The 27,602-nt window shown below is 34.6% G+C and overlaps 1 protein-coding gene across 1 annotated transcript in view; it reads right to left on the bottom strand.

Annotated features, from left to right (window-relative positions):
• The window catches only part of RanBPM (Ran-binding protein M), a 267,873-nt gene that overhangs the window by 43,703 nt on the left and 196,568 nt on the right, over nt 1-27,602 (bottom strand). Inside the window, exon 9 of the mRNA XM_090397780.1 lies at nt 1,883-2,031. Within this exon, the coding sequence (XP_090253906.1) occupies nt 1,883-2,031 (149 nt within the window). The remainder of the gene's footprint in view (nt 1-1,882; nt 2,032-27,602) is intronic.

Genomic DNA, 27,602 nt, shown 5'->3' on the forward strand with positions numbered 1-27,602 from the left:
ACAGGGCTTTTTCTTTTCGGTTCCTGGATTCGAGTTTTAGGAGGTTTGTCGGGGGATTCGCGAGAGAGCAGTGGTTCAACTACAGTGATGTCGGATGATGAGGCCTATTCCTGAGGATGCTTGAGGATTTCCAAGTTACGATGATCGTGTTACGATGGCCTATGCAGAATCGAGCCTTCGAATAAAGCCCATTGAGGCGAACAGAGAAAAATTTCCGCCACAGTTCGGAAATTATTCAAAGAAAAGCTTAGTGCATCGCCAGGCACAAAGACGGCCGATAACTATACAGTAAGGTAATCCAGATCTACATGAGATGACAGCATGAAATCAGAAAGGATCCGGTGATGTAAAGAATTTCATTCTTTGTTAAAAATCGCTTAGAATAATAAAATTTGTGTATACTGTAAACTAAGGACACTAATAGAGAACTTTTAAGTGAGAATTTGATTGAATTAGTTAAGACCCATGGAACAAAGAAGAATTGTTGATAGGCTGTATTTTGATTGAGAATGGCTAGGCTTGACTATGGAATTTAGAATTAAGATGGTTATTGGTAGAGTATTAATGAAAGTGATCAATGCGTGTTCTGTGAATAACTTGTGAAAGGAATTATATCCTAGTAGTGTTATGCTTACACTTAATCTTATCTTTTCGTAATTGAAGGATGTAGCTTACTCAAATTCTTTGTTGTGATTTAGTATGAACCTTAACTTAGAGTGAGTTTTTGTTCTATTGAGTATTTGAATTTTCTTAACTGTAAATGTTTTATGCTTTTCCAATAAACATGTTTTGTACCTTATACCTGAGTTTATGCCTGATTACGAATTCAAACCACCACTTATGAAATAGAACCTTTTGGCGGGAAGGAATTAGATATTATTGCTTAAGTGAGATTCAGGTCACGACTGCTAACTGAATCTGCACAGCGGTAGTGTAAGATTAATAATTGTACGTATCCCTTTTGAATTTGGACTTGTTTCCCTGAAAAAGAGTCTGTTCTGTTATAGGATATTGGCTGGTGCAGCATAAAATAAATTTTGACAATATCCGAAAAGGAAATAGTACTGAATTAATATTTTAAAGGCACAAGTAGATTAGAAAGCGGGCTATTTAGAGGTAGAACAAGGTATAATATAAAGAAAACAACGATCACGAGATCGCGATCGTTATTTTCTTTCTTGGACATGTTCACGTGGGCATGATCTCGTGATTGTGCCCACGTGAACATGTCCAACAGTACTATGGCATTCAGAATACCTTCAAATATCAGCAATACATATTTTTGAATTTCTCTTTTCATCTTATGCACCCAATGAAGTTTTCTAAGAAAACAAAACTAGTTGTGCACTCAAATACTAAATAACATTTTTTTCTATTTTGGTATTTCTCGGCTTCTAGTCATTAAATTTATTTAATCTCTCTCTCTCACACACACACACGCACACAGAGGCTCCCCCTCCAAGTGAATTATTATTTTCTAGCGTAATTTTTTCCAATAGCCTGGGTAAAATAGCCAGAAATAACCATAAAGCCCATTAAAGTATTGGAACCAAACAAATAAATAAAATTATTATAAAGTATGAATAGTTTTTAATTTATAAATAAACAAGCATTATGTGAAGGTTATCAAGTTTGTCTTTTAAACCAAATTTTCAGCAAATCATACCAGAATAAAAATGCAGTCAATTATAGTCATTTATTAACAAAAGTCTGAACTAATTATCTTTCAATGACAGGACAATTAGGTGAGGAAGTGCATGATGTATCAGTATGCCACGGAAAGTGGGACAATTAATGAACAATAATTTTCTAATTTTTAATAACTTTAAATAAGTTATCAATAACTTAAGTTTTTTTTTTTATAAATGCATAAGTTTCTAACCTGAAGCATTTTTTTGTTTACTTCATTTGTTCCATAATCTCTCTTTAACTGCACACTCATTGTATGCAGTTCCCTGCCAAATTGAAGCATCCTCTCAATGGCAGCATGGCTTCCGCCACATACTTTTCTTCCATATGGAGTATCTATTTCTGAAGAAAACAGCAATGCAAATGTCTTTTATTAAATAAAATGAGCACCTATTTTAGCTTTTTTTTTTTTTTTTTTTGAAGTTTATAAAAATGCAAGACAAAAGTAATCTCAGATTCAAAAATATTATCAACAACTTTAACTTATTTAAAAGAGGATAACTTCAGTTGACACAAGAGAATTCTCATTCTTACATGTCTTAAATGTACAAATTAGCTGTAATCACTAAATGGAAACACTATATAATAGACTTTTACCAAGAATACACAAGGATGAAATAACATGCTGGTTCCCCCACCCCCTCAAAAGTATATAATCATATTTGTATACTTGAAAGAAAAAGAAGAGAAACTAATTGATGTTGCAAGATTAAATTGTATACTGGTTGATACATTTTTACAGGTTTAAAGAAAAGCAGTGAATGAAATTTCACTTCAAATGCCTTTCTCATGGCATTTGAAGTGAAAAACAGACTATTTCTGTGACATACTGGAGTGAGTTCATAAGAAAAGGGAGCTTCAATTTGCTTGTAGATAGCATCAGAGATTTTAGGCAGATTTTTGTGGAGAGTGAGAGAGAGAGATTTGATATTTCTATAAAGGTTAGTGGCTGCACAAGAGAGAAGTAACATCTCTAGCAGAAGAAGCCATTTTTTTGAAGACCAAAAATAAAAGCTCTTATGTAATGTATTTGCCATGAAAATATGACCAAAAAAAAAAAAATCAGGTTAAGGAAATCTGAGAATTGATATTATGAAAGGTAAGAATTAGATGAAATGGGATTTAATAAAATTGGAGGTTAGTAACAAGAAGAGGATACATTCAATTATAAGCCTAATTTCCAAACTGCAGAATAGGTGCCAACAGAAGAGTGAGTGAGTGAAAGAGAGAGATAACATGAAATGAGAGCTAATTCTGTGTGAGCAGCTGTTTTAACACTACTGGGACTAGCCTTTATGTATGCAGGCTAGTCACAATGTGTGTGATGACTGAGAAAAAATCAAGAAGGAATACACTGTATTTCTTCTATGTAGGAAGTAATCTATCCAAGTCTTCAGTATATGAGCTGAAGTAAAAAATCACATTCAGTGGACCAAGTTATGGGAATCAATATTGATTCCTGTATCTCCATCATGGAAATTAATATTATTTAACATTCCTCAGCAATTTTATATTGCTTTCTTCCCAGCCTCCCCTTTCTTTTTTTTACCTTTGACTAAGCTGGTTGGCTGAATGGATTGTATCTCTGCTCTTGGGGGGGGGGGGGGGTCGACTCCACTTTTTTCATTATCTGATATTAATTAGAACACCACACTGCTTAGTGGTGGCAACAAGTGGTTTTGTCCATGTTTGATCTCTTGGTAGGATTCTAGATAGAAGATTACAAAAAACTTCAGCTCAGTTATAATTAGACTGTGCTACTCTACTATAGCTCATGAGCTATTGAGCTATAGTAGAGTAGCTCATGATACCATATTTGTGCTACTGTTTTATATTTTATGTCAATCACAATGAAATCCTTACAAACAGTAAGTGAGAATTTTATGTAGGTTATCAGCATTATATATATATATATTTTTTTTTTTTAATTAAAAAGTTAACTAACTTACATCTCTTAAAATAAACAGTGATTTAATTTTAAGATAGTGTAACAAGGTCTAAAAATAGTGTAACAAGGTCTAAAAATATATAGTCGTGATTTTGTAAAAACTTACTACCAAACTTGCTAATAAAACAATGATTCAAAATTTAAAGTTTTAAACTCTTTGTAAAACACCATTATAACAAACTCATTTACCAAAACAAATTACAGAGAAGTCTGGACTAATGTCTCAGAAAAGAAAATTTGCCACAGTCTAACTACTATAGCAAATTATTCTATGAGAATATAGAAATCATAAAATGGGTTTTCCTATATGATTATTCATGAAACTACATGATTATGCAATCAATCTAGATAATCATATAGTTTATTGTACCTGCATTACTATAGACAGTTCTGTAGATACACATTCATATAGAATATTTCATTACATTCCTTATAATCAAATTTCTCAGTGCATATATATAGTAAAGACATGACCATATAATGATTCCCTTTTGATATGAGAAATAATCTCTAGAATTTTATTAATTACTGTAATACATAAAACAACCAACTTTTAAAGGCCAAGGAAAATAAAGGTGGTTGTTTGGAATTACAGCCAAAGCATAAGGATTTAGATATAATTCCAAACAATAAACTAAGGCAGTTGTTAGATTCTAAATGAAGGAATCTTGGAAAGAAATCATTGATTTGGAATCTAACATATAAAACTTGCTGACAAAGAGAAATACCCACATCAGCTGTAATTAAAAGTGAAACTTCTTCACTTTATGTGAAATTTGTATTCTTTATTTAAAGTGCCTTATATTAAGCTGATGTGATTATATTAAGATTTCATTTTTTAGTATGTCTAAAAAGAGAGATAATCTGATTTAAATTTAAGCCTCACTTAAGTTATGTAAAATTTACTTGAGTCACCAAAAAGTTGCTAAGTAATAATTCCTGGAAGGCATAAAGCTACACGTGTACAGCGTAACGCTAGCAACTATAGCTTACTCGGAAAATTACGCTGCCATGTATTCTGTGAATCCAAGTATAACAGCGTCGTAAAAGCAGATGAACCCAAAGTGGTGAAAAGATAAGGGCCGTGTGGGACTGAGAAAAGAGGGCGCTCTATAGAAGAATATAAGGGGTTGAGCCCTTATCGAAAGAGGCTCTCTGGTCGTAACGTTTTCCTGTTTTGGTGGTTCGGAAGTTGGTGGGCAGTTTCGCGAAAGGGGGGTGAAGTCTGTGATAAGATGTCGGACTGCGAGCATTCTTAAAATGAAGTAGGATTCTATGCAAGGCTGAAGGTAAAAATTCCAGTCCTAGCAGAATCACGGCGTCGCTGAAAAGTCCCATCGAGTTGTTCCTGAAACACAAAGATTTGAGTCCATTTTCGGCAGAAGAAATGAAGCTAGCGTAACCCATACGTTGGCATGTGGACAGCCAATAGATGAGAAGTATCCATACATACATACACGTGGTGCAGAACGACGTGGGAAAAGCTCAGTAAGGTGCAATTACTCTAATTTTGCGTGAAAGTTCATTAGAAGAGAGAAGATTGTTTACGAATGTCAAATTAAGAACTGTATTCTAAAGAACTCTGTGGATAGTCTCTATTTAGAAAGTTAACCTCCTTTGAGAGCAAGAAGAATTGTTTGGAAGAGATCTTTTGTAATTTTTGTATGTGATAGGATTAACTTTATGCGATAAGAATAGTAGAATTTAGTATCTCAGTAACATTAGAATGTTTGTTAGTTTTCTCTTGCGAGTAATACTACTGAACGGTATTTCGCATAACTTCATATCATTTGCTATCTATCCCAATATGCAGTTACTGTGTTTAGCATGCTTTATAAGATTTAATTAATTTAGAAAGTGTCAATCTCTTAATTCGAGTTTTATTTAGTATTGAGCATAACTGAGTGTATGAATTTTGTATTGTGTTTTAGATATTCCAATAAACATGTCATATTTACCTGAACCTGAGTCATGCCTGATTACGATTCCAAATTACCACTTATAAAAATAGAACCTATTTTGGCAGGAAGGATTTATAATAATAGTTTAGGTTACGACTGCAATAATCTGAATCTTTACGTCAGTTTAAATAAATATTGTGTAAGAAACCTAAGACTCTAGTATTGTCTCCCTGAGTAAGGATCTTTTCTACTATAGGATACTGGCTGGCGCAGCAAAATATAAATTCGCTAGTATCCGAAGAGGAAATAATCTTAGATGTAAGAATAAGATTAAAGAGAAGAAGGAATAAATAACGAAAGGTAAATATATAACAACAGAGCAGCTGGTAGGATTTTGATTGTATAAGGTTTTAGGTAAGAAAGGATAGATTTAAGTAAACAAGTAATTAAACAACTAATTAAGCATAAATCATATAGAAACAACTTTTTAACACAGTGCAGTACTATATCTGCAAATTGCATCTTTTTCTTCTGATTTATTTGTAAGATAGATGAAAAAACTCAAGTTTCCAGGAGAAAATAATGTTCTGGAAATTTATTTTTCTTTCCCTATCATTCTTTTTTTCAAGTTAGACCATTTTAATGACCAAACTGAGTAAAATAAAAAATAATATATATATATATATATATATATACGCATAATAAAATAGCTCCAGGTTCACACTTCTTTCAATGTACCTTTTTATTCATAATGAAGGTTTAATTTCTTGATCCTGAGAATTAGTAATAATATTTTTGGTTTAGAGATCAAGTGTTGATCAATTTTATTAACTTAATCAACTAGTTTCTCCAAACTTTAACTGTTGGTGTCTTCAGGGCACTTACATATAGGCTGAAACAATCTCACAATTATGTGTAACTATAAAACTGACAAGAATAACTGTAAAAAACTGACCAGAATAATTACAAATAAAATAGTATCGAACGTGCATGAAACATGTATCGCGTGTACAAGATTAGTTAGCTGTTGCTAAGGAACTTTCTGTAGTTTGTATTCAAGTTCATTTCTTTTGTTTTTAAAGATTTGATTAGTGTTTTCCATATCTCTGGGAGTATTAGGCCTTGATTTCTGTTAAGGTTGACAGTAGAATGGGCGACTGTGGCTGCTTCTTTGAAAATTCTTGAATGGTAATCTTCCTCTAAGTAAGGGGAACAACTTTTGTCCCACTCGATGACATGGTTATCGAGTGGGACAACCTCCAACCTACTCAAACAACACAAAATAAGAGTACCATTTAAACCAATAGAATATATTCGTAAACTACTAACATCTCCAAAAGACAACCACCCTTTCTATAAATATGCTGGAGTTTATAATATTCCATACTCGTGTGGCTCTAGTTACATCGGACAGACTTCAAGAAGCCTTGAAATCAGGCAAAAAGAGCACATTGGCTATGTCAGAAACAACAGACAGGACATTTCTGGCCTATCATCTCATTTCTCTACAACTAACCATGTCATCGAGTGGGACAAAAGTTGTTCCCCTTACTTAGAGGAAGATTACCATTCAAGAATTTTCAAAGCAGCAGCCACAGTCGCCCATTCTACTGTCAACCTTAACAGAAATCAAGGCCTAATACTCCCAGAGATATGGAAAACACTAATCAAATCTTTAAAAACAAAAGAAATGAACTTTAATACAAACTACAGAAAGTTCCTTAGCAACAGCTAGCTAATCTTCTACACGCGATACATGTTTCATGCACGTTCGATACTATTTTATTTGTAATTATTCTAGTCAGTTTTTTACAGTTATTCTTGTCAGTTTTATAGTTACACATAATTGTGAGATTGTTTCAGCCTATATGTAAGTGCCCTGAAGATGCCAACAGTTAAAATTTGGCGAAACTAGTTGGCTAAGTTAATAAAATTGATCAACACTTGATCTCTAAACCAAAAATATTATTACTAGTACCTTTTCATTATTATCTCCAGTCATTTCCTTACTCATTTCAAAATGATATCAAGCAAAAGTAAAGAAACAACTGGCGATGATAATGAAAAATGAAAAAAGGGCATTTAATAATTGTATTCTTGTATAGTGACAACATTCATTGCAACAATATAATAATTTTTCCCCATCAATTTCATCATTAAAATGGTCCAACTGAAAAAGATAACCCTAAACATACAATTTTATCAAACCAAAGAGGAATGATAACTGCTATAGTAAACATTATTATTATTAAACAGATGAAGTGAACTGTATGGGAGTGATGGACTGCATTTGAGTGGTTTTGGTGTGAGTCACTTGGAGAGATTGCTGCTGGAAGATAGAGAAGTGAGTACAGAGAATGAATCTGATCAAGTGGGAAGCAATGTGGAAGAATGGGAGAGTAAGATAGGAGAGATTGAAGAAGTGAGTGGCATGAATATAGAGAATGAAAGAACAGGTGTGCAAGACAGACAAGGAAACGGGGAGGTTCAGGATGGACAGAGGAACACAGCATGAGAAAGGCAGATGCTCCAAGAGATGTAAATGCATGTGTAGACAAAAAGGGAAGAGGATGATCTGGGATCAATGGAAAACAGTTGGATTTGAAGAAGGTTTCTAAGATGAATAAGGAGAAAAAGAAGTCATCACATCAAATAAGTGGTATCAATGGAACTAGCTACTGATCCAGTTCCATAAGCCGCTGTGTTTGTACACAAATGCTAGAAGTGTAAGAAACAAGGCAAACGAAATAGTTGCATTAATCGAGTCAGTTCACCCAAAAATTGTTGAGACATAATAGGATGAGGACGATATTCTGACAGGAATAGAGATGGAAGGGTATAATGTGTTTCATGAGGATAAAAAGGGAGGGAGGGGAGCTATTGATGAGTAAAATAAAAGAGTTAGAGAAAAGAGAAAGAGTTATGTCCATACAAAGTAGAGATGCAAGAGGGAAATAGTGCCAATAGTTTTGAGGCAGTATGAGATAGAGGTGAATAGAATGAAATACTTAGTCAGATGCTGTTATAGACCTGGTAATGGGGATGGTAGTGACTATGAAATGTATAATCAAATTAGCCAAGTAAATAAGAAAAGGGTGATTATTATGGGTGATTTTAATTATGACAATGCAGACTGGGGTGATGAGATAGCAAGTGGAAGTAAAGAAAATGAGTTTTCTTGAGTTTTTGAGGAACTACTCAGACAGTGTGTAACAGAGAGCACATGAGGATTGAGGGTCTTGGATTTGATCATCTCATCAGAGGATGTAATTAAAAATAAGGTGTCAAACCCTCCAGGCCATAAGAATGACCATGAAGTGATTATCTGGGTGGTTGCCAGCAATGTGAGGACCTCTGTGAGAAAAGTGTATATGTGGAACTACAAGGCTGGTGATTATGATGAGCTCAGGAGACAGCTTGCAGGTGTAGCATGGAATGAGGAGTTAGCTGGAAAAGAGATCAATGAGGCTTGGAGATATTCAAGAACTATCTAGTAGAAGCATTACCTACCTTATTTAACCTCCTGACCTTGCATACCAAGGGTCAGGAGGTTAAATAAGGTAGGTGTGAAATGGATGAATGAAGAGATTAAGCATGCGATACAGAGAAAAAGGGCATTATAGAGGCAGCATAAGAGAAGTGGTAATAACCAATTCCATGAGGATTACAAAGACCAGACAGGGAGAGTGACTTGGTTTATAAAGCTAGTAAAAGTGAAGTATGAGCAGCAGTTAGCTAATGAAGCCAAAAAGAATCCTAAGGAGTTCTTTCGATATGCAGCCAGCAAAAAAAAAGAGAGAGAGAGAATGATTACGGAAGAATGACATTTTGACTGGAGAAAATGATATAGGACAACTGCTGTGGAAGTAATAGTAGAGATACAAAATAAGCAGTTAATGAAGGCCTTTCATTTTTGTGAATGTGACATCATGGAGAGTTTGAGAGCAGTTAATAATGAGGAGGAGAGACTGACTAAGTAAGCAAGAGACGTATGGGGAATTGAGAAAACTTGATATTAATAAGGCTGTGGGACTTGATAATATATCACAATATTTTGAAAGAGCATGCCAAGGAGTTGGCATTTGACTTGGCATATTTGTTTAATGAGTCTTGCAGTGGATTGAGTTCCAAAGGAGTGCAAGATTATGCTGCTTTATAAGGGAGGTGATAGAAGTCAGGCATCAAATTATAGACCTATCTGAATGTCTTATGTTGTGGTTAGTGTTGGAGAGGCTGGTGAGAACCAGGATCCAGAATTGGGTTGACAACAATGGTATTATCTTTGATGGACAGCATGGATTTGCTGAAGGAGATCGTGCTTTAGTAATCTACTTACTTATTACAATAAGGTGACAGCTTCATTGGACAGAGGAGAGGGGATACACAGTAGTACACTTAGATTTTGCATAGGCTTTTGACAGATTACCGCATAATAAGTTGATAGTGAAAATAGAGCGGATGGGGTTGGATATTAGATTAGCGCATTGGATTGGAGACTGGCTATCTGATAAGTATCAGCAAGTTGTGTATGGGGGAGCAATATCCCAGAAGAAGAAAGTCACTAGTGGTGTGCCTCAAGGTCTGTTTTAGGCCACTGCTGTTTAACCTGTATTTTAATGATATTGGCGAAGATTTGAATGGGGATATTCAGTTGTTTGCAGATGATGCAAAGTTGGGATGAACTATGAAGAGTAGAGAAGATGTTGTGGCCTTACAAGAAGACTTGAATATATTGAGTGAATGAGCACAGGAATGGGGATGCAAGTTCGTTGTCGCAAAATGTAAGGTTTTAAAATTTGGGAAACAAAGATGGAATGTAGAATTTATGTTTGGTGGGGATATATTGTTGGAGGTGGAGAAAATAAGAGATCTTGGGGTGATAGTGGATAACGATCTGAAATTTACAGGACACATTACCAAAACTGTGAGGATAACTCAAAGAATTCTGGGAATGATGCAGAGGACACTGACTTGTAGAAGTAAGGAGATTCTTGTTCCATTATATAAAGCTCTGATTAGGCCACACATGGACTACTGTGCACAGATTTGGTCACCTGGTTTTCAAAAGGATGAAGAGATGTCGGAAAGGGTCCAGAGGCGACTAACTAAAGTAGTTTCTGATCTCTGGAATGTCAAATATGAGGAAAGGTTGAAAAGATGCAAGTTACAGAGTCTAGTAGATAGGAGGAAGAGGGGTGATATAGAGACCTATAAGTTAGTAAGGAGTTGTTATAGGACCAATGTTGGAGAGTTTTACAGAAAAGTAGGAGATCAGGGAAGAACAAGAGGTCATCCCTGGAAGCTGTATAAGAAGGGTGTGAGCAGGGAAGTGAGAAGCAGGTTTTTTGCATGCAAAGTTGTGAATGATTGGAATATCTTACCTGAAAGGGTGGTGCCTGCAGAGAATTTGAGTGTGTTTAAGGCACAGTGTGTATGACAAAAGAACCTCCTAAATGAGTCTTTGCATACATGAGGTGTTGGGATAATAATAAACTTTGCTTACTCATTTATGGCTCACATGCTCTAGACATAATTCTGTTTTGTCTTTTGTCTAGTTCATTATAATGAACTTCAATTATTTTGCAAAATTTTATTGATAACAGTGCATGGATTGAAATTAAAATTGAATCGCAGACATTAGGCATTGTTTATACCTTCTCAGAATGATACACTAATACTTTGTAGCATTTAATTTTTTGTCATAGTACCTTAGCATAATTTTCATGTACATTTTTGCCAGAGCAAAGTTCTTGCAATATATAATTTCAGCATGTTTGCCTACTTTGTGCCACAAATGGTTTGGCTGGAAAAAAAATTATAATAGCTCAATAAATTTTTGTACCGATTCAAAACAGCAAATATGAATAAAATCCATTCAACCAGGTTCATAGGTGAAGGCTGAAGTAAGAATTTTCTTGTAAGAAGGAAGACAGAACTGTGGTTGGAAGCAATGAAGTTCACCAAATTGTCCATATTCCAATGAGGAATGATAAGGAGACTACTCTTATCAGAGATCCATACAACACACTCAAAAAAAGTATTAATTGCAATAAACAAAAAATTTAAAGAAATGTACAACTCACAAAGTCAAACTGAACATAATTAATTTTTAAGTAAGGCTCACAGAAAGTTGTAATTGTCTGACTTGTTGCATTGCATGCAGTCAGGTCAAAGGCAAATTATGCTGAGAAAAAAATAAATCCTACTAAGTAGAAGTGTATCATTCTGAGAAGGTATAAACAATGCCTGAAACAGAAACACATAAGGAAATTAACAGTTTTGATTAAACTGCTAATTTCCTTGGAATACTCTTGGAACAATACACCAAAAACCTCCCTAAAAATTCTTTGTGCTGTCCAGAATCAATGACTGGTCTATCACAGACTTCCTTTAACTATTATCTCACAAATGGCCTGTTTCTGTCTTGTCTTTTTAACAGACTTCTGGTTCATTGAACTAGCATCCATTATTCATCCACTTTTCACTTAATATGCTATGAATCATGGCTACCCAATACCATTTACAGTACAAATGAAAACCCATAGAATCTGCTTCTCTTTTTCTTTAATTCCATCTGTTGCTATTCTATGGACCCTACCTTGCAAAGTGTTTCACTATGAAAACCTCCAGCTATTCAAAAAAGAACAGGTTCCTTTTCTCGTTAATTTCTACCCATGCATGGCACCACTGTAACCTTTCATGTGTAGGACCAACATAAGTATAACCTAAGTTTCTACATCTATAGTAAAGGTATCTGGCTAAATTCCATAATTTGGCTAGACAGAGTGGACTTCAGATGTTGCACATCAAAAGAAAGATAAAATAGGACTGTCTTTCCACAGGTAGCAAAGTCACACGAAAAAGGTGTGTTTTCTTGTGCAACAATAAGGCGTTGTCAGATCACACAGAGTTTGACTGCTGTGTGGAAAAGTGTAGTCTGTCTTCAGACCTTCCTATCTCAGGCTTTCCAGTATTATCAATCTCTAAATTCTAAGAGTGTATAATGGGTCACCCAATGCTGACCCATTATACACTCTTATTCTCGCATTCAATTTCACCATATTTTCAGGACGAGATTGCCTGATTGTGGAATGAGCAACCTCTGCCACATCAGAGCATGTAATTTACCTCCATTAAAGTCTTTTTATTTTCAGAAAAATGTTTGTCACAAAAAGGGCTAAAATTAAACCTGTTTCCAACCACAGATTCATGTCATCTGTTTGATGGTAATGGAGGCAAGGAGACATTGCAGAATGACTAATGTGAATGAGGGAGTTACACTTAATAGCAATAAAATAATAAAAAAAAAATACTCTTATCAAATAGATGAGTTGTTTTTTTTTAATTCATTGCAGTTCCTCAATAAGATTGGTCTTACATATGACGACATGACTGCATAAAACAAGAGTTAATGCACATGATATTAGGGCTTTCAAATACTGATCATTAAGTTGTGTATTATTTCTTCATGTTTTTATGATTATTCTAATTACAGTGATGCCCATATCTTAAAGAAACTACCTTAAATTAAAACAGAAATCTCTGGCCTTCCAACAATGAGAGAGAAGTATATCTAGGATGGCATGAAATCCACAAATTACTCAAATTCTTATTTATATCTGGGCAGTAAACATGATGGTATTAGATGTCAATAATAATGCAGGTGAACCATATAATAACTAATTGATGCTGTGGCCAAAGTGATATGCTAATCACATAATTTACTACCCACATATAGGAATGCTTGTGTACGAGGTGTGACAATTCAATTTCTGAAATGCACCTGTAAAAAAACCTACATTCGGAACTATACATTAGTGGCTACTGTCACCTTTGAAGTAGTCCCCTTATGCATTTATACTCTAGTTAAGATGGTGTTCCCATTTTTGAAAACGGACCTAAAATTATTTTTCCAGGATACTCTTGAGTTCCTGTATCACATTATGTTGGATATCAGTGATGTCAGAAAATATTCTTCCTTTTAGTACAATCTTTAATTTTGGAAACAGCCAGAAATCACAGGGAGCTATGTCAGGTGAATAAGCAGGATGAACTAATTCGGTAATCGATTTTTGGCGCAGAAACCTCTCTCACAATAAGTGCACTATGGGTTGATTCAATGTCGTGATGGATGTTGTGATGATCCACTTGTCAGGGGCCATAATTCAGGTCTTTTTCTCTGAAAAGAATCTCAATCTTTTCAGCACCTCTAAATGGCATTGTTGGTTGACCGTTTGTCCCTGTTCAATGAATTCATAGAGGACTATTCCCTTGTGATCAAAGAAACACAGCATGGTCTTGAACTGCGAACGTAACATGCGTGCTTTTTTTTTTTTCAGACATGGCAAACTCAGGAAGGGGGGGGGGGATTTCCACTGCATGCTCTGGCATTTTGTTTCGGGATCATACTGGAAGCACCAGGTATCATCACCTGTAATTACTTTTGGAAACATGCTTATTTGCAGAAAGATCAGCAGCAACTTGAAGCCGCCACTGCTTCTGTTCGTTCATCAAGATCTGAGGCACACACTTCATGGAAATCTTTTGCATACCCAATTCTTCAATTAAAATTACCATGACTGTTTCTCGATTCATTTGCAATTCATCAGCCATTAATCACATACTCAATCGTCTGTCAGACCATACCAAATCTCACACTCCTGTTCACATTTGCATCAATCATTTTTGTTTTTGGCTGCCCACTTTTGGGGGTTGTCATTCACATCTTCTTGCCCACTTTTGAATCTCTTATGCCACTTTCAATAGCTCCAATATTTCGGTACCAGTTTTGCCGATTTTCACACAAAATTCAATGTTAATATGCTGCTCCAAATTTCGACCACACATTTTTATGCCAAAGTTTACATGCAGCTCTCTATTGATTTTGCAATAGCCAACTAGCAAATGGCTCTATCGGCTTGAGGTTTATGCATGAATTAGTTAAAAGATGCACAAACACGATTACTTATGCAACATTAACAAAATCACCACACAGGTGACACTACGCAGCTGTTCCAGGAATTAAATTGTCACACCTTGTATATTCACTCATCACATCTCCCTTTCATCCATTCTCTTGCTTCTCATCTGCCAGTCATTACACTTATCTAATTCTGTCTTTTAAAGTTGCATAAATTCAACACTTCTATAACCTGATGATGAAGGCTTCCACATATCCTAATAGTAAAAAATGAACTTCATATGTATATCCTACCTCTCTTCTTCAGTCTTTTTATTATTATTATTCCTGACTTCTATGGAGTCATAAGACTCATCACAGGAGGTCTACTGTTTGTACTTTCACCACCCTCTCAGGCAATCCATTCCATGCTCCTACCATTCTCCATGCAGAAAAACTTACTTCTTGCCCTATTACTTACTACTTCCTTTTGTAATCTCAAGGTATGGCCCCTTGAGATTGCAAAATATCTAGAATATATGGATATCCAAAACATCCACCCATAATTCTTCACTTCGTGATGAACCACCGATATGAAATGGAAATAATGCTTGCAAAGTTCTAATCAGAAGGAACTATTCTAAATTTCAGTAATTCACTGAAGATTATCATATGTGAATTAATTAACCTTGACATATATCTGTTTGCTACCAAGATAAAAATATATCATCCCCAACTCTAACCTTATCTGAAATCACTTGGCAACAGATACCTAATGACATTAAGCAGGAGGAGGAAATTTTTGGTAACTCATATCCCTTAAGCAATACTTTTTTTTTTATTTTATATATATATATATATATATATAACTGACCATATTCACACATACACTTACAAAAATACTCATTAAATTCTTCTACACTTGCAGCTCATTCAAAATTATCCACTGCCACAAAACCATTTCTTATTATTAACAGGTTGATCCCATAAATTAATAAAACCACAATCATAGGCAGCACATAACTTAGAATCCAATTAGTTGTCATCGCTCTGACAATGGATTCTTCACCATCAGATCTAGGTATTATATTAACTTTTTAAACTCTCAACCAGGGCCGGTCTTCTCTATAAAGGGGCCTGGGTGCAAGAAACCTTTTGGGGTCCTAAAATATTTTTCAAAGGTAAAAATTAAAGGACTCGAAATAAACATATTGTAAAACCTCTTACCTGCAAATGATTTTGGCATAGGAAAACAAAACAATACACATTCGAAATATAATACGTTTCTGCAAATGTGTACCGACTGTGCCCACTCAACCGTGGGGCCTGGGTGCATTGCCCCCCCCCCCCCCCAGATGGCCAGCCCTGCTCTCAACTTTGTAGTTAAGATTATAAAAAATTTCTTCTGCATGCTTTTAAATAACCCCAGTTTTAGACAATTCATTCCCAAATTATTTCTCACACCAGAATTTTTGTCATTTTCCTTACACAAAATTTAACTTAAATCACTTGCCCTAGCCTCTGCAGAAATATTTCCCACCTCTTTTACCATAGAGTTGCCATATATACTAATACTCCTACTTAAAATAGAATTTGATAAAATGTATAACACAGGGATTGAAATCTGAATGTGTCTGACATTTAGTCAAGTAGGATCCTGACTTAAAATCCTCCTCCACTGAAAGCCAACTATTTTCACCCCAAACTGTCATTATAGTATAATAATTTATCCCTAACTTGTCTCTTTCAAGACTGGAACTCGTATCCTCTACCAAATCACTTTCTATTGAATTTATTATCTTGATGACTCGGCCACTGTTTCTCTTACCCTGAATAATTTTCTGGAGTGAAAAAGTGATATTCCATTAACTAATCCAGCACCTGGATAACCTTCAGTGATTTTTCCCCAAAGTTTGCACTTAGTGCATTGCAGCATTCTGGACCTATTACTATCTGCACTATTTGAGCTATTTCCATGCAATGCATACAAGTGCATCTAATATTACCTTCATAACTTTCTTTGAACTTCATGTAGCTGACATAACAGATCTTAAGGAGCAGAAAATGGATCTTAAGGGAGAAGGAAAATTTAAGAATTTAACTTGAGTGTATTTTTGTTGACTATGTCACTTATGAAAGTACATAGTAACTGTTCTGTGATGGTCATTTTTGACACACAGTTCCACCTGAGAGAAAGTGATAATTATGCTAAGATACAACAGGAATAAAGCTTTAGTGAGGTTGCACGATACTTGTGCAACCATGCATTGACAAACAAAGTGTGCATATTTAGACCAAACCATTTGTAACTGCTAACATGGAAGGAAGTCTGTTGTCTGGGAGGATAAGAAATTCTGAGAATTAAACTACAAAATATAAAATTAGATAAAGTTCTATAACCAGGACTTTAAAAAAAAAAAAATGCAAATATATCATAAAAAGAGTTTAAAGAACACAAAATCTACTGAAATTTAATATTGCTGTTATGAGCATTTGCCAGGATTATGTAAGAAGTGCTTAATTCTGAGGAACATGTAAAAATCATAGGGCATAAAATCAATGTTCCATTGTAATATCTTACAGTTTCTGTTATGCATTTGCCGATGAAGGTAGTCAAGATCTGACTACTGAAACATAGAAAAATAAATCATTAAAAGCCACTGAACCTCCAAGTTTAGAATCCTACATGAAACCAAGTAGTCAAATCTAGCAATTAAAAGTAAGGAAATTATCATACACAAGCATAAAATGTGTGAATAGCACTCTTGTATAGTGACATTGTCATTATTATGCCAAATTATACTAGTAAATTATAACTGACAAGAAATTGTTCTTGTTTTCATCTTTATTTAAACTAAGTGTTATTTTAAATAAAACTAACTTTAAAGTTTAAATAAAACTTTGTTTGCCTGCAAAATATCTTCAAAATCAGGCTATATATATATAGTGAGCAAGCAACTTCATATCAAGTTGCTCTATGTGTTCATAATGCACAGCATATTCCCTTCCCAGGTGTGTATCATGTCATACATTACAGTGAGTAGTCTTATTCAGACTGATTTAAACTTTCGAGATATCAGTGTAGCTAGACCCATGGAGATGCCGAGAGCTTTGGTGACAGAAGTAATATTTCCATATACAGGTAACTCTTGTTATACATGCTTTGGTTATCTGCGGTTTCATTTCGGGTACATAAGAACCACTGCTGTTTCCAATCCAAGAAGTTGGAAGTTTCTGTGCATGCATTTTATTTACCACCTCCATCTACTGTGCTCAGTGTCCATTTTGTGTCGCTACTGCTATTGGTCAATATCTTTATCTGTAAATAACTTTGTGGCCTTTGAGCAAGAGGAAAAAGAAGAATGTGAATAAAGACCAAGTGAAGAAAAGGCCTAGGAAATCCCATATTTTCAAGGTGAATGTAGTACTGATATGCAAAAGGCCAGGAGAATGGGTGATTCTACAGTGACAATCATTCATAATAATGTCAATACAATTTTTAAGTGTGCTCAATTGTCCACAAATCTCAGCATGACCAGAGTAACGAAATCTCAATCTCATGGAATAGAGGAAATGGGATGAATGCTGGATATATAGATTGAGCATTCAAACTAGCAGAATGCTTCTGTCTGGAACGGTCATACAAGAGAAGGTGAAAAACTGGTAGGAAGATCTAATGAAAAATGAAAGGCTACCAACATCTTTTGATGCAAGTTCCGGGTGGTTCAACTGCTGTAAAAGTCACTATGATTTCCATAATCTTAACACGACTGGCATGCTACAGCTGCAGATCATGTTGCCACTAAAGAATTTCATGATCTCTTTAAAGCAAAGAGTGCAGAAGAAGATTACAATCAGAAGATGAAAACTGCAAGTCAAGTTTCCATTGACAGATTTTTGTAAAAGCAGCTTCGACCTCCTATGAGCCGTCAATTTCAGCATGCCAACTGAAGTTACAATGTATTAACAGTGAAAATGAAAAACTTCCTTAATAGTTATTGTTTTAAATGTATTGAATATTTTATTCACTATTATGTCTTAATATCTACAAGAAATAAGTACATTTTTGATTAAATTAATCTTGAAAGATCAAAATCTCATTCATTAAGGAATGCAACTTCTATTATCCTATGTTAAAAGCTTTCTGTTTTATGTGTTTTCGATATATGAGGCAATTCTCGAGAACACAATCCCAAGGTATAATGAGAGTTACCTTTACAAGAAGTAAAACAGTGCATCATGGTATTCACAACATTACACCATTCTGTATTAGAAACAACACATTTTTTTCACATAGAAAGAATGTAAATCACATATGACAAGAATATGCAGGGCAACTTGATGTGAAATCAATTGCTCTTTATATAGTAGACTAGTTATGACATTTTACATGTATATGCATTTGTTTGCTAACACCTGCGTAAAATAAGGATTGAAAGAAAGAATAAATTTTTTAAGCATAATTTAGTTTCTTTTTCAGAAAAAAAAATTGCTATCTTATCAACTATCTCTAATCTAGAGATAGTTGATAAGACAGCAATTAAAGATAAACAGAGTAATGAAATAAAATGGTACTTACCACCTTGCTATTTGTATATGTAAATATGGCTTCTGCCACTGAGTTAGCTCTCAGTATCACTGCAAATCTAGCTCCAACTGATGAGATCTCGATAATGCTCATTTAGAGGAGCTACCCTGGAACTGGTCCAATCTTTCATTAGCATTAAAAGGAAAAGTTTTGAATAGTGATGGACTTGCCTGCCACTCAATACAGCTGAGGTGTGAATCAGTAGAGGGTTACAAACAAACTGGGGATTCGTGACCATTACTTAGCACTACTGAGATTTTGAATGGTAGTGGTTGCCGCTTAGTATAACCAAGGCTTTGGTTGGTAGCAAAGTTCTGCTACCAGTTAGTACAGCCTTGGCTCTGCATAGTGCCACCTGTCTGGTGACTTACACCATATCATGCATGGCATTATGCACATCTCATGAGGAAGTCCTTTGCATTATTGAGATACATAGAACAAACAGATGTGAAGTCAACTGCTCCTTCTACATATAAGTGGCCAGTCATGGAGATATTTGATGAGAAAACTTGTTTATGTATGCTTAGATAAAATAAAGATGAAAACAGAACTACGTATGCTTAGATAAAATAAAGATGAAAAAACAGAACTACGTATGCTTAGATAAAATAAAGATGAAAAAACAGAACTACGTATGCTTAGATAAAAACAAAACTAATTCTTGAAGTATAATTAACTTTATTTTCCAGTGGAAAAACTGGCTATAACAATTCATAAGAGTGTTCAATAGTCTAAGTTATTGAACTTACTAATATTTCACTGATTTTCTGCCTAGCATCTTCAGATGCACAAATTACAACTGTGACAAACACAAAACAATTCAAATTGCAGCTAATAATAATAATAATAATAATAAAACTGATGTCCCGACATAGCACCCTCTGTGGGCAAGATAAAGTTAATTTGGAGAAGTCAATTTGATCTCAGAACGATTGCCCCTCAGATCTTGGGCAAATCAATACAGTCATACTTATTGAGGTTGGTATGGTTGGTTCTGGGGCAGAGTTTGCCAATCTCAACTTGTAATACAGATGATTGTGGATGTAATTTTTGTGTTCTTCAAAGAGGATGTTAACAAATCTAACAGTCTGTCTAAAGAAAGATAAACTGCAGATATATGTCCAACATTCATTTAGACATCACTAGTATTCTGAAAAAAATTCATATCTTCCAATAACATTCCACCTAAAGAAATATCAGCACTTAAAACATTATACAGGAACAAAAAAACTATAACCAAAACAGATAAGGGAAATGCAACTGTCACCAAACAGATTATAACAAAAAAAAAATTAGCAACTCTTAAGGACTCCTCTACACATCAGATTATAGACTAGAATACTTCCACATCTCAAAAGGAAAAAAAAAAAATATATATAAATTATTTTAAAAAAGTTACATCTTGGAATAAAGAAGTTAATAAAAATTTTAAAAATCACGTCAAACCACTCCAGATATATGGGGTCTCCCAAAATCACAAACCTAATATCTCCCTTTTTCCAATGTAGATAGTCCCACCTATAAACTGGCTAAATATTTATCTACCCCCCCCCCCTTCACTTGACCAATAGCTAACTTGTATATGAAACATTTTGAAAACCAAGCACTGAATACAGCTACACTTAAACAAATAGACTGGCTATACTATGTTGATAATGATGTGTTTGCTATTTGGCCTCATGACTAAGGCACATTGGATAGGTTTTTAGAGCATCTTAACTGCCAACATCTGAAAATAAACTTCACAATAAAAAAGTAACAACTGCCTCCTGTTTCCACACAACCTCAATGGTTCATTATCCTTTTCCATTTATAGAAAACCCAAACATAGAGGAAGGTATTTAAAAAAAAAAAGTCAACACCACCCATAACAGTATGGCATTCTCAAAAACATTTACACAAAGCCAAGGCAATTTGTTCAAATGAAACAGTCCTTGAAACTGAGCTTAGCTACCCTCTGCAACATTTTTGGCCAATGGTTACAATCGTTACAAAACAAACTATTGAATGCATCCCCACAGCCCTCCTGCAACCAACACAAAAGATCATAGAAAAAACTATTCCCATCCATTATATTCAGGATACATCCAAAAAGATAGCTAGTTTTCTCTGCAAATATCTCTATGCCAATTTGAAACTACTCATTCAGCTAGCTTCTTCATACTTCTGCACATCCTACAGAGTATAAAGTTCCTTTATTATTATGGTAAATATTTGCAGTGCTCGTTTCACTAATAATAATTCTGTTTCTTAACGGTTATAAAATATACAGTGAAATTATCTGACACATTTAAATAATTGTACATTCATTTTGAAGTCTTCCACCCCCCACACACACACACTGCCAGGACCACTCACAATAACTGTCATAAATATCTACTTTCTTCTAATTTCGCATTTCTTACTTTTTCAGTGTGTATTTCACATTTGAGTATCTGAAATCTATAACTTCATTTTACCCAACAAGAAATGAAATAATTATCTTATCTATATCCATATATTTCTTTGCAATTTTATTATTACAACCACTACCTTGTTTTCTTTCTGGGTATTCCATTAACGTAGTGAATAGCAAACAAATAGATTACCTGTTATTGTCCATCACCTTTATGTCATGAAAGTTAGACATCAATATTAACGTTATTTTCTATCATTAAAAAAAGGGGGAAAAATGAACATGAAGAACAAAAAGTGATTTATAGGGAATCATATTTTTTTTCTTTGAATATGCCATAACATTATTTTTTTATTTTGCAGTAAAAAATATTACTGATGCTACTTTGAAAATTTCTCATCTGAAATTTCTGGAGTGAAAAAGTGATATTCCATTAACTAATCCAGCACCTGGATTCTTTCCCCAAAGTTTGCACTTAGTGCATTGCAGCATTCTGGACCTATTACTATCTGCACTATTTGCCATATTTCAAAAGTTTAAAAGACAATTTTTCAGTATTGTCAGACTGCATTTGTATTTACTATTTATAAAATGTAATGTTATAAACAGTGATAGCATGCACATTTCAAAAAATGTTTGTGATAGTATTGCAGGGGGAGAGGGATTTAGCCAAAGTCAAAAAACAATTTTAATTCTATTATGAAAAATTTGGAAGTGAAATTTCACTTTTGTCGCATGCACCTATACATAGTTTGAATGATACACTATAGCAAAAAGTATCTCTTCTTCAAAATTGCAGCATAATATCTAAACTAGCAGAAAACATGTACATAAAAAAAAAAAATAAAAAAATCAGCTAACGCCTTTTTATTCCCATATACGGGGAGTAGGCGAGGCCATTTAGCCCTATCTAACTTTTGGAGACTGAGTGGGCAGTTCAATCTCCACTGGCACCAATCAGAGATAGATGGCCCAAGGCTATCACTAATTAAGCGGTACGCAGTGAAGAGAGACGGCTCAAATGTGCCGCCATCTCGTGGTCCCTAACCCTAACACAATATATTTAATGTCTTTAAATAATGTGGGTTCTACGGTCAATTTTCTTGAGTTTACAGGATGAAAAACCTGCTTGCCCGTGCCAGAGATAGACTAACTCTGGAACTGGTCGAAAAAAGGCTTAGAAAAATTTTCTCTAGTTGCTGACTAGACTCGAAACCAAGCATTTCTTGGTGCGGCCAAGCGCCATGGTGTGCAAACGCCACATCCACTGAGCTACACAGGCTCTCTACACATAACAATTTACTTCATAATAATTTATTTCACTTTGTAATAAAGCAATTGTGGGAAACCGAGCCAGCTGAAGTGCAAAGAACTGCAGATTATGTTATAATGATTGTACATTACGTGATGTGATTCAGGATTGATGTATAGTTCTCTATAAAGCAAAATTGTAAAAGTGTGAACCTTCACACAATTTGTGAAGTATTCTTCAAACTATGATTATGAATAAAAAAATAAAGAAAACTTAATTTGGAACATATGGATGCCACATTTTTTTTAAAAAAAGATTTGGATTTTCATTATATAAATAGTTCTTTGACAAATATAATTATCTTGAATCAAGTTCTTGGAGAATAAAATGTATTGTTGACTAAGATATTAAACACAATTAGCATGATAATGAACATTGGAAAAACCAATGTCGTTATCAATTTATCAATTAATTGGTTTATAAGAAAGTATAAAAGGATCTCTTCTTTTGCATTGGCATTACAAACCATAATTATATGATAAAAGAAGTAGAAAAAAGTAAAAATAATTTGTATTTAGTCTAACATAACTAAGATTCCATTTACTGAGCAAACAGAAAGGAACTGCATTTCTTGCTATAGGTAACTGAATGCAGCTATCAATGCGAGGTGATCTGGTTAAGTGTTCTCCTCATTGTGAAGGATTACTGAGCCTTGTAATGGATATGATGGCCACATTTTTTTTACCAGGTCTGAAAGCCCTGCTCTAGAGACCAAACATGGAATTTTTTTTGAAGCCACTTTAGGCCTCCAATCTAAGTTAATATGTACAATAACCAGAAAACAAGTGTACAAAAACTACCAAAACTTATTGAATTAGTTATGATTTTTTAATGATGAGTAACAATTCAGAGTTGAAAGCAACTTAACATATGCATGGCATATATGCAGTATGATGTTTGCCATTTCATGCTATATCTACAAATATTGAAATACATTTCCAGTAAGCATAGGATTACAGCCACTTAGGAACAGAGAACATGACCACATCACTATACAGTAATATACCACATTATGATGCTTTATTTTATGGAAATTGGCTCACATGACAGTTTCTGATTATGAACAATGTCCATATTTATATGATGTTGCATTCACTCAAATGACAGTTTAGCAACATGACGTTCCATGAATTAACTGATATGCAGTTCTCATGAAGTGTTTGTTTACAACATTGTTGCTTGCTGAATCTCTCTGTATTATGGAGTTTAGCTGTGAATTCTGAAGTGTTTCTAACTATTATTTTATTTTACTGTTGTTAATAATGGTAGATAAAATTCAAAGTAAGTGTGCTGTTACTTCCAGTGAAAAGAAGAAGATATGTAAATCTGTTACATTACATACTAAGATTAAAATTATTAAATTTAGTGACAGTGTACTGAACACTGAGGTAGGCTTAGGCTTCAGGCTAATCTTATGTTACACTACTGTTATTTCAGTTCAAAGTTCAATACCGTATTTATTCAAATATAACTTGCACTTTTTATCCCAAAATTAAAGATAAAAAAATCGCGGTGCGAGACATATGCGGGGATTTTCAGAAACTAAAGTTTTCAGGAAAATACTTAAAATGGGAATGACTCACCAAGAATCTTCTATTTGCTATCATTACTTCCGGACTCGAGAGCAGTTTCCTTGTGTACATCGTCAAAGTCATCTACCCAAATAGCATCATATTCTTTCCTCTTACTTCAAGAAAAATTACCAGTAATTTACAAGACTTGAGATATGTAATGAACAAGCCTTCATGAATGACTATGAGAAGTGAAAGGAGAGTGCGAAACAGACAGAAATGGTAGGCCAGAAAAGATAGAGCAGCTATGAAATTCCTGATGGTGCCCCTAGTAGACCATGTAGGTATTCTTGGCCGTTGGGCTGAAAGTCTCATGATGTACGTCTCCCAAATTTGTTGAGGTTTGGCATGTTTCTTAGGGCTGAGGCTGATTTCATGAAAAGTCTTTCAAACTTGAACTTGCTACGGTGTATTATTGTGACTTTCTTCCACCGTATTCTGTGGCGTGTATCCAGAGTGGTCTGCAAGACCAGAGTGGCTATACTGGTGAAAAACAGATGTAGTCCTTGTGTTCTTGTATTTCTAATGCTCCTTCCTGGTGAAGAGTTCTTATGCTCCATGTTCCCATGCTTATGTTTTTTCCAATAACATATTTTTTGCCTTCACTATCTTTGTTCCCTAATAGTGGGAGTGATCCTTGTTTGACCAGGTGATGGTCGGGCCGGCATGCATCTTTAGGTTGGTTAGAGATAATTCAGTTTCGATGGTTAAGTTGCATCAAGTGTCAACCACCACTCTTTGACCTGAATTCAGCCACTCCTTACATGGAGTACAGATGCTGCTTGAGATCACCGTATCTGGCTACCCTCACTTAGCTTAGCCTGTGGGTCAACACAGTTTACCGGGGTGTGGCCACTACCAGTTTACAGTAGCTTCTTGGAGCCATAAGTGAGAATTGGTCCAGTGAGAACCAATCCAGCTGAACCACAATTATGTGCAACCATCCAAGTGGAGAGGTATACTATCTCTCCTTGACACTCCAAACACCCACATCGGATCCTACTGGTAGTCAATTAAAAAGACTTAATTTTCTTATAGATAATGTATCTACATGGTATGAAGATCAAAAGAAAAAACTTAAAACCATCTTTGGTCATCCACCTAGATTGTATGGTCTTCCAAAAGTTCATAAACCAGGTATTTTGTTAAGACCAGTTGTAGACTGTATAGTTTGTTCCACTTATAAAATTAATTTTTTTTTTTTTTTTATCAAATTTAATCATTTCTTCAATTAGAAGAACTGCTACTTATATCAAAAATATTTTGGATTTCAAAAATAAAATTTCGGATCTTCATTTTAACGCTTCAGATATTTTGATTAGTTTAGATGTTTCATTATTTACTAATGTTTCTTTATCTGACAGCATTGAATTACTACAACAAGAATTTCCTTCAGACATTGTTAAAATATTTGATTTTGTAATACATTCTGGTTATTTTTCCTTTAAAAACAAGTTATATCAACAAATCGAATTAACAGCAATGGACAATCCTATTTCTTCTGCTATCGCCAACTTCTTTATGGAGCACTTAGAACAACGCATTTTTGACAACATTTCACCTAGACCTACTTACTGGTTCAGATAGATAGATGACATTTTTGGTATCTGGAATGGCTCTTCCAACAGTTTCCTCTCTAAATTAAATGCACTTCATCCAAGGATCTAATTCACCCTAGAGGAAGAAGTAAATAAGCAGTTAGCCTTTTTAGATCTTTCAATTCTTTGCCAACCAGATGGTAAGCTACATTTCTCAGTTTTTTGGAAGAAGACGACTTATACAGGCCATTATATCCATGCTGAATCTTATTACCATCCCAATCAAAAGGCTGGAACTATTAAAACACTGGTTCATCGGGCCCACTCCTTATGTTCTTCAGATGAGCTATTACAGAAAGAATTGCAACAGAAGAACACGTCTTATATTCAATACCATGAACCTGAACAGTCTGGACTTGCAGAGCATGCCATCAACACCAGACATAGAGTTCATTGGAACAAGACCAGCCTGGCTGGCTGAGTGGTTAGCGTATCCACTCTCCAGCCAAAAAAAGGCTGTAGGTTCGAATCCCACCGTGAGCATGGATGTTTGTGATTGTCTGTGGAAATACCAGTGGTGGTAGTTGGCAGTAGATGGTGTTGGTGTAGCTGCAGCCAGTTGCTGGATTGAGTGGTGGAGACAGAGTTGTAGAGCAGGTGTCCTCCCTCGATGAGTCTTTGGACTCCCTGGAGATGTCAAATAATAATAAAGACAAGAGTCCTTCACAAAAGTTGGTTCCTCATGGAATGGCTTTGTAAAGAAACGTGAAACTTTACTTCACTCTCGTAACTCAAACAGATTCGATGGTCCATGTCTATCCCTTTTGTGGGGAATAGTACTTTTTAAATCAGCTAATCTTTTTCTAACTTTTTATTTAGTTATATATATATATATATATATAGCAATTTGTAGTATTAACTCGGTACTGGGATATGTTCATATTTATATATACTGACTACAACCGAGACTAGAATAACAATTAAATTTATTCAAAATGCAACATGTTTCATAAGATTGTCCGACTTCTTCAGGCTTGGGAACATAGAAACTGTAGCTAAAAATTTGAACTGCAGCTACAGTTCAAAGCTAACTGATTTTATAATAGTCGTTTTATAGTGATATGATGTTTCTTATAGTGTTTACTTGCTTTCTATGTTCCCACACCTGAAGAAGTCAGACAATCCAATGAAACATGTTGCATTTTGAATAAATTTAATTGTTATTCTAGGTCTCGGTTATAGTCAGTATATATAAATATAAACATATATATATATATAAATTTTATTTAATTGTTTATTTATTTTAATTTTTATTTATTTATTTTTAATAAGTTAGGAAATTTGATGACCTTTTTTTTTAGTTACCTTACATTAGCTACTTAGGTGTAGCCTTTTGGAATTGTCAGTTATTGTTCTATTAGCTTTGCAATGAAGATGCCTTGGATACTCAGGCAAAAATTATACTAATAAATAATATTTTACGTGAGTTAATTCTGGTATCATAATTTATTTAAATTGAATATTTTCTGGTAATTATTGAAGACCTGATATTATTATCTATATGGGCACTCCATGGAGTCAAAAGACTCATCGTGGAAAACCCACCCTATTCATTAACACAATATCTGTCATACATTTCCTTAAACCTATTCACCATTGGGATGCTCACAACCACCTCTGGTAATCCATTCCACTCATTCCCCACTCTCCAAGAAAAGAACCTAGTCTGCACACACCCTCACTAACCACACTCTTAGACAA

This window comes from Typopeltis vanoorti, chromosome 9 (genome assembly GCF_054136105.1).
Source record: "Typopeltis vanoorti isolate ZY-2024b chromosome 9, IOZ_Tvanoo_1.0, whole genome shotgun sequence".
NCBI classification, from domain to species: Eukaryota; Metazoa; Arthropoda; class Arachnida; order Uropygi; family Thelyphonidae; genus Typopeltis; species Typopeltis vanoorti.